This window comes from Lactuca sativa, chromosome 5 (genome assembly GCF_002870075.4).
Source record: "Lactuca sativa cultivar Salinas chromosome 5, Lsat_Salinas_v11, whole genome shotgun sequence".
NCBI lineage: Eukaryota > Viridiplantae > Streptophyta > Magnoliopsida > Asterales > Asteraceae > Lactuca > Lactuca sativa.
This window is the reverse complement of record NC_056627.2, coordinates 19,955,958-19,965,270: the sequence shown is the minus strand read 5'-3', so window position 1 is coordinate 19,965,270 and position 9,313 is coordinate 19,955,958. Positions and strand designations below refer to the sequence as shown.

General features: G+C 40.6%; 1 protein-coding gene and 1 non-coding gene across 2 annotated transcripts; one reads left to right on the top strand and one right to left on the bottom strand.

Annotated features, from left to right (window-relative positions):
- Positions 1–6,615: 6,615 nt before the first annotated feature.
- Positions 6,616–7,503, bottom strand: LOC128134098 (uncharacterized). Its single transcript, XM_052771514.1, has one exon. It carries the CDS (start codon positions 7,501–7,503, stop codon positions 6,616–6,618), a length of 888 nt encoding a protein of 295 aa, XP_052627474.1.
- A 1,065-nt stretch (positions 7,504–8,568) lies between these two features.
- On the top strand, positions 8,569–8,675 carry LOC111919404 (small nucleolar RNA R71). Its single transcript, XR_002859486.1, has one exon. It is a non-coding gene; the product is annotated as a small nucleolar RNA R71 (small nucleolar RNA).
- The last annotated feature ends 638 nt before the right edge of the window (positions 8,676–9,313 follow it).

The following is a 9,313-nucleotide window of genomic DNA, read 5'->3' as shown; positions in this document are numbered from 1 at the left end:
CAGAAACTTGTTCTCTAGTTCCAACAGATTTTGAGCCGAGCAGAACTTGCGCTTGAACTGCACCAAGAATTCTGCCCCTGACAATTGAAGTGGCTCATTAGGGCTTAAAGTCTTCCCTAGAGTGTTCCACCAACGAACGGCTCCACCTCGGAACTGTCGCACTGCATAGATAGTCTGCAACTTACCTCTGCAACCACAAGTCATAAAGGCCAATTCCATCTCCGAGATCCAATCCATAACTCCGATCGGATCCTTCTTTCCATTGAAGGTCGATGGTTTGCAAGTTAGAAAGTTCTTGTACTTGCATCCCATTCCATCATTCCTTCCATCATGGTTATCTTGCCTAACTATCGGTGGGTTGGCTTGACCAATAGACCCACTGAAGTTTCCACCTTCCAAGTGCCCTTCATTTAATTCAGGCTCTTCCACACGAATTGACAGTTCTTCACGATTCTGTTGAAGCAACCGTCTAGTTTCATCCATTTGACGATCCAACATTGTTTGAATCATCATTTGCACACCAGCCATGGTTATTGGCTCAGGTGCTGCTGCTACGACAAGTATTTGTTCAATCACTGGTGGTTGATTCCTGTTTTCATCAGCATTTCCAACTCCACATCTTGTTCTCACCATTTTGATCTACACACCGAATAAGGTGAAATTAGATCCTCAATCACAATAGATATTCAAATCATCCTTATCACTCCGAAACGTTTACATGCTAGTTCTAAATTCGTAGACGTACGCTTAGAATCCTACACACATAAGGTTTCTAGATCCGGTCGGCAACAGACCATAGATCCGAACAAATAATATCATATATGGCAACATATAACATTTAGCACATAAAAGCATTTTAGGCAACTTTCCTAAAATAAACTAGTGCTCGTGTCTAAAATATAACAGACACGCATCTCAAAATTTCACTTAGCATTCTAAGTTTAAGTCTAGAAATCCTACAAATTCCTAGTTCGCTTAAACTAATGCTCTAATACCAACTGTGACATCCCCAAAATCTCGGCAAGAAAAGACCGATTTTCATTTATGCTTTTAAAATAATTTCAGAGTAAATCATTTTGATTTGAAAGAGTTGCGGAATTTGTTCCAAAAAACAAAACATGATAAAACAATGTTTACCAAAGCTTTTCATAAAAGAAATATATTTTCATTATATAATCAAAGCTCGGGGTGTCATGTTCCGATACAGACCAATAAGCATAAACGATAACATTACAAGTCATTCAACAAATATATACATATACAGACTTGTAAACAAAACAACTTGATGGTTCATCCATCTTATGCCCTCACGCCACTTCCTGTAATAGAAATAAAACTGAGTGGGTCAGGCTTTGGAGCTTGGTGAGCATATAGGGTTTTCAATCCACAATAAATAATTATATTTAATTTCCACCAACCAACAATAACCCAGTTACTCATTCCCGTTATTCTCACTTTATGTCCCTAAGACAACTAACATAAAGGACCTAGTCTAAGAATATTTCATCGGGGCGACTACACATGCTTCGGGGGTTCCTCAGCAATATAAGTCAAATAAGGCAACCATGAGGGGGATGGAGTACAGCGAATGAACACCCAAGTTCATTAACACCTACAGGTGGCGAACCTGCTAATGTTCCACAAGACTATCTAGAAAAGTCCATGGTCGTCATCTAAACTCCGCTAGATGACTAAATCAAACAACAACGAGGCCTCTCATCTGTTTATTACACACCAACTATCTACCCATGTTCTACCCAACATATTAGTAGATAAAAATATACATTTTATACATAGTTTAAAAACCTGTATAGCATGCTTTAATCAACACATATTTCACATAACAGATGAGGCACACACACACATAACACGTATTTCATAGAGAATAAATCATATCTATGAGATAGAAAAAAGTAACTACACACTCCCACATATAAACAACAATATAATTAATACACTCAAACCATACTTGTATTATTATCGTGTTTATGAAAGGTAGTATACACTCACTTGATCAGAAGATGATCGGACGACACTACGACTTGCAGAAGTAGTAATCCTCAGCAGATCTGGAAGATCTCTACAAAAATTGAACTTCTCGCGGGCAGAGCTTCGGCTCGGGAACCGCACTTCTCGGGATCTCGGGACTTGCTTTGGGGCTCGAGAATATTAACGGGGCTTCGGGGTACTTCTGGCACGTAAATCGAGGCAAAACGGGAGAAAGAAGAGAGAAAAATAGCAAAGGAGTTGGCTGCCTTCGGATCCTATTTATAGAGGCTAGAACCTCGGAGTACGCGGGGCGTATTGCTCCGAAACGTCATTGCTTACATATCCGAAGACTCGAGTGCGAATGTCGACATACCTCGGTGTACGCGGGGCGTAGGCTAGTACGCGGGGCGTACTTCGGATGAGTCCGATGACTCGTCTTCGGATAATACCGGGATTTAATAATTAAATTTAATTATTAATTATTTAATAAACTTCGAAAGTTCATATCTTCTTCATACGAACTCCGTTTTCGATGTTCTTTATATCCACGCGAAGGTGAGACTACGCTCTATTACTTTCGTTTAGACTTCGTCAGCTAATTTTAAATTTATTTTTATTATTTATTTTTAATAGGCCGGGACAGAAAAACTTCGTTATAAATTTATAACTTCTTCATTTGACGTCCGTTCTCGCCTAACTTTTCATCGCTTCGATACCAACAACGAGATCTTCGATTCTCGTTTAGATTGTTTCTGCTAAATACCGCTCGATCTCAAATCGAGTATTTCAGGCTGCATACCGCTAAGCCGAAACTTCGATAAATAATAACTTCCTCATACGAAGTCAGATTTGGGCGTTCTATATATATTCGGAAACCTCGTTTCAACTACTACAACATTATCCAAAGATATCAAGTTTATTTTACACTTAAATTTTGACGCTTATTTTATTCTTAATTAATCAAACCACATAATTAAGCAATTAAGCACAAAACACATAATACTCAAATAATACACTCTTATTATTTCAAAACGGGTTACAAAGGTTAACCTAGACTATTACATTGCTAAAAATGGCAAGTCCGGAAACACAGGCGTTACAGCCCTTCTATGCGGACGATGGGATGCTTACCCGGTTGGCAATAGTACTCCACCAGGTAGAAGCAACCACTGCTTCGGGGAGATCTTTGTGGCAATTCTCCAAGAAAGCTTCAAAGTCTTCATTCAACATGGTACTTTGCTCATAAATGCCAATCCTCCACGAAAACTCAGCCATGCTGCATTGTCGCAGCTCCCCACCAAGAGAAAAGGAAATCACATTGGGATTATAATACTCACTACCTCCCCAGAATGAGATGGTAGCGAAGAATTCCCAGCGCAATTCAACAAACACCGGTTCTTGGATCTTGAACAATTGTAAGCAACCATCACATATGATGGTAGTATCTCCTACATTGCATTCCTTCACCAAATATGGCGTCAATTCCTCTTCCAGCCCAACATTTCCCAGCCAATCCCAGTCCACTGCATTAGGTAAGTGGATCTCTTTCTGCTTCAAAGCTTCTTACTTGTTTTTGGCGTGGGCTTGAGATGATTTAGAGGTGATGTGACGAAAAGAGAGCCACAGGATGTCTCCTTATTTTTAAACTACCACCCCACACTCTAAGCTTTGCTTGCCCTCAAGAAATCATTTAGAACATATTTTCAGAAGAAGAATGAAACAGATCCTAAGAAATTAAAAAGAAAATAAAGGAAAAATAAATGCAAACTCTAAACTCGGGTTGCCTCCTGGAAGCGCTTCTTTTTAAGGAGTCATTAGCTGGACTCCTCCCATTCCACGTTGCTGCAATTCCTTCCTGCAACAGGAACTCTTCCATTCCTTCATTCCTTGGGACTCCTTCTTCATATCTTTTGACCCTATGTCCATTAACCTTGAAAAGGGTACCATCTTTTGATAATAACTCTATAGCACCATGTGGAAACACCCTCTTCACTAGAAAAGGACCATCCCATCTTGACTTGAGTTTGCCCGAGAAGAGTTTTAGTCTTGAATTAAAGAGCAACACCTTTTGCCCTTCATGAAATTCTTTATTTCCCTTGATTCTCTTGTCATGCCAACTCTTGGTTTTCTCTTTATAAATTAAAGAACTAGTGTAAGCATCATTTCTAAGTTCCTCAAGAGCATTCATTTGCATTAACCGGTTGTTCTTGAGCTCCACCATGTTGAAGTTGCACATTTTTAAAGCCCAAAAAGCTTTATGCTCGATCTCCACCAGTAAATGACATTGCTTTCCATAAACTAGCCTATATGGTGTAGTACCAATATGTGTTTTGAAAGCTGTACGGAAGGCCCAAAGTGCATCATCTAGCTTATCCGACCATTCTTTCCGATTGCTCCCCACCGATCTCTCCAAGATTCTCTTTAAGGCTCTATTTGTCACTTCGGTTTGTCCACTAGTTTGTGGATGTTAGGATGTAGAAAATTTATGGGTTACCCCATATTTCCTTAGCACATTCTCTAGTTGATCATTGGCAAAATGAGTGCCTCGGTCACTTATAAGGGCTTTCGGGACTCCAAATCTTGAAAATAACTTCTTTAAAAAGCGCACCACCACCCAACCATCATTAGTTGGCAAAGCTTGTGCCTCCGCCCACTTGGATACATAATCCACTTCCACCAATATGTATTTGTTGCCTTTGGACATGGGAAATGGTCCCATGAAATCGATCCCGCACACATCAAATACTTTGCACACTTGAATACTATGTTGTGGCATTTCATTTAGGGATGAAATGTTTCCTGCTCTTTGACATGCATCACATTCTTTGACAAATTGGGCTGCATCTTTAAAAATCATGGGCCAGTAAAACCCAATGTCAAAGATCTTCTTAGCAGTGTAATGTGCTCCATGATGTCCACCCGTGGGCCCGCTATGACAATGCTCCAAAATTTTCCGGCTTTCATTCCCGAACACGCATCTTCGTATGATTCCATCCGCGCAGCTTCGGAAAAGGTATGGCTCATCCCAAAAGTAATACTTTATTTCGGAAAAGAATTTCTTCTTTTGTTGGCTGGTAAGATCTTTTGGGATGTATTTGCTAGCTAAGTAATTAGCTATATCTGTGAACCATGACTATTCTCCCACGGTCACCATAATGTAGTCGTCCGGGAAGTCATCTCCAACTCTATCTTCTTGCAATTGCGGGTTTTCAATCCTTGACAAGTGGTCGGCTGCTACATTCTCCATTCCCTTTTTGTCGCGTATCTCTATGTCAAACTCTTGAAGAAGTGGAACCCATCGTATCAATCTTGGCTTGGCATCCTGTTTGGCAAACAAATACTTGATAACAGAGTGGTCAGTAAAAACAGTTGTTTTAGATAAAACTAAATAAGGGCGTAATTTATCAAAAGCATACACCACAACTAATAATTCTTTTTCCGTGGTGGTGTAATTCTCTTGGGCCGGATTTAAAGTTTTACTAGCATAATAAATGGGTCGAACGTGCTTATCAACCCTTTGACCAAGGACAACTCCTAATGCAATGTCACTAGCATCACACATTATTTCAAATGGTAAATCCCAATTTGGTGCAATAATGATCGGGGCATTAGTCAATTTTTCCTTTAAGAATTCAAATGCCTGTAAACACTCTTTAGTAAAATAAAATGGCGCATCCTTTAAAAGCAATTGTGTTAGAGGTCTAGTTATTTTAGAAAAATCTTTTGTAAAACGCCGGTAGAAACCTACTTGACCTAGAAAACTTCTAATGTGCTTCACATTAGTTGGTGGGGGTAATTTGGCAATGGTGTCAATCTTTGCCCGATCCACTTCAATTCCCAATTTCGAAACCTTGTGGCCTAACACTATACCCTCCTTGACCATAAAGTGACATTTCTCCCAATTAAGGACTAAGTCGGTTTTTTCACACCTAGCACGCATTAAGTCAAGATTTGTGAGACAATCATGGAAGGAAGATCCAAAAACAGAAAAATTGTCCATAAAGACTTCCATGAATTTTTCCGCCATATCGTGGAATATGGCTGTCATGCACCTTTGAAATGTCGTGGGTGCATTGCATAGCCCAAAGGGCATGCGTCGGTAAGCAAAAGTCCCACTTGGGCAAGTAAATGTGGTCTTTTCTTGGTCCATTGGGTCTATGGGTATTTGGAAATAACCCGAAAATCTGTCTAGAAAGCAATAATAACTATGACCCGATAATCTTTCTAACATTTGATCAATAAAAGGTAAGGGGAAATGGTCTTTACGAGTGGCATCGTTTAGCTTTCGATAATCGATGCACACTCTCCAACCGGTTATCGTTCGTATCGGAATAAGCTCATTCTTTTCGTTGGTTAAGACCGTCATCCCTCCTTTCTTGGGCACCACTTGGACCGGACTCACCCACGGACTGTCGGAAATGGAATATATAATCCCCACATCTAAAGGGTTGACCACTTCCTTCTTGACCACTTCTTGCATATTTGGGTTTAATCGTCTTTCGTGCTATACAACTGACTTTGCTCCTTCTTCCAGATTAATCTTGTGAGAACAATAAGAGGGGCTGATTCCCTTGATGTCGGTAATGCTCCATGCTATGGCCTGCTTTCGCTTCTTCAAAACTTGAACTAGTTCTTCCTTTTTAGATTTGGTAACGTTTTGAGCTCGGTTTTTGGGTTCTGTTGGTTGTACTTGCCGAGTGCAGGTAAGGGACTCGGCGAGTTTGCAGCTGAATTCACGAATTCCATTTTTCCTTCGCTTGGACTCGGCGAGTAGATCGGCACTACTCGGCGAGTTGATCTGTCAGATTGTTTCATCAATTCTTCAAACTCAGCTTCTTCCAGCAGCCTCTCGATCTCCATTAAGTCTTTTTCAGCATCAAATTCTTCATCAAAAATTGTGGACTTGTTGGGATATTCACTTTTGCATTTCTCCATTAATTTATCAAGCATGTCAATTGTGAATGCCATGTCATAACTATTCCTTGCATACTTCATAGCTTGATCAACCCCAAAAGTGACTGAATCATCTCCTACCCATAAAGTAAGCTTCGAGTCCCTCATGTCTACTATAGCACTTGCAGTGTTGAGGAAGGGTCTTCCAAGGATGATCGGGACTTGAGGATCCACCTGCATATCTAGAATTATGAAATCTGCGGGAAATACAAACTTGTCCACCTTGACCAGTAAGTCATCACATATGCCTCTTGGAAAAGTGACTTTCTTGTTTGCTAAGTGAATCGCCATACGAATTGGCCTTGGTTCTGGGAGATCCAGCTTCTTGAAGAATGAATATGTCATGAGTTTTACACTTGCTCCCGAATCGGCCAAAGCATGAATGGTAGCCAAGTTACCAAATTGGCAAGGCAAAGTTAAACTCCCCGGGTCACCCTTCTTCTTTGGTAGCTTATTTAGCATGGTAGTTGAGCAGTTTTCATTAAGAACTACCTTTTTCACTTCCTCTATCTTCCTTCTATTCGTGAGAATTTCCTTAAGGAATTTTGCATATTTTGGCATTTGTGCGACAGCTTCGATGAAGGGTATGTTGATTTGAAGAGCTTTGATATGATCAAGAAACTTCTGGTACTCCTCTTCCTGCTTCTCTCTCTTAGCTCGGGTTGGATATGGCAATGGAGGCTAATAGGGATTTTCAGGGATCTGATCTTTCGGGTTTGGCAGTGGACTCGCCGAGTCCATATTCTAGACTCAGCGAGTAGGCTCTGTTCCATGAAGATTTTGATTTTGGTCTTGACTTTCTGCATCATCCTTCTGTAATTCTTCGGGTGCTTCATTATGAATAGGGGCTAGAGGAGTGATTATTTTTCCACCTCTTGTTGTTACTATATTTATGTGCGCGCCTCGTGGGTTATTTTCAGTTTTACTAGGAAGTTCGCCCGATGATCTTTGGTTGATTTGTTAAGCAAGTTGCCCTAGCTGTGTTTCTATGTTGTGAATAGATGCTTGCTGGTTTCTAAGCATCGTTCTTGTTTCTTGAATTGCAACATCATGATCACTATGTCTCTTTTCTGAAGCAGCTACAAATTTGGTAAGCATTTCTTCCAAACTTGGTTTTCTTTCTTGAGCTGACTCCTCCTTTTGATAAAAACCTCTTCCTTTCTGCCTATACTTCTCATCCTTAGCCTTCTTGTACTGTTCATAAGGGAGCCACTCTTTCTTTGGTTTTCACCAATCTTCATCATATCAGTCCCCACTTGAGTAACATACTTGCACTTTCTTGTTGCCATTTTCATCTAAGTCGCTGTCTCTAGTAAGATGAGGCCCATTGCAGTTTTCACACCCCACCTGTATAGCATGTATCGTTTGGTCTATTTTGTCCATCCTCTTATCATGTTTTTTAACATGGCCATTACTGCTGATATGTCTTCTGAAGCTGCATAGGCAGATCCCCTTGTTACATCATTTCTTGGATTATGGTATTCTCTAGAATGCTTAGAGAATTCTTCAATTAGCTGCTTTATTACTGGAGGTTCCTTCTTTGTAAGTGGACCTTGCGAGTCAAGTAGTTGCCTTGTTGTAACATTTACTCCATCATAAAAGATGGAGACTTCTTGATGACTATTGAGGTCGTGATGTGGGCAGTTCCTTAGGAAGGTCTTGTACCTCTCCCAAGCTTCATATAGTGACTCTCCAGCTTGTTGTTCAAAATTAGTTATGGCTTTCTTGAGCTTAGATATCTTGGATGGTGGGCAGATTTGATCAATGAACTCTTCTTTCAGTTAGGCCGATGTAGTAATGGATCTGGGGGGGGGGGGGAGTGACTTGAGCCAATCCTTTGCAGCACCCTTCAAAGTAACCGGAAGCATGCGAAGTAGCTGAGTTTCCCGAGGCACGTTGGGAACATTGAAATAATCAACTACATAATTAACTTCATCCAAGTGCCTATAGGCATCTTCGTGATCTTTGCCAGTGAAAGGGATTTCTTTAAGTAAAGCTAGGATATGACCCTTGAGCTCAAAAGTAGAAGTTGCAGGAATTGTGGGCTACACAAGTCCCGGGCCAGTGTCATCGCGCATCCTCTTCTTCTATTCCCCCATGGGGACTTCATCGATATAAGCCATAGTGATAGCTAAATCGTCCTCAAAATCAGATTCATGCTCGTATGTAGGTTCTTCTTCTTCCTCGGTCTCGTACTGGTGTCTTCTTTAATCGAGTCTTCAATTGTTAAAGAGGCGCTCGATGCTCCTGATTTGCTGCTCTTCTTCTTGTTGAAAACTGACTTGAGGTTCTTTAGTGGCGAATTATTTGAGGAAACGGATTCTCCAACGGCTTTTCCTTTGTTCCTCCTTAGTGTGGATTCCGGGTCTTC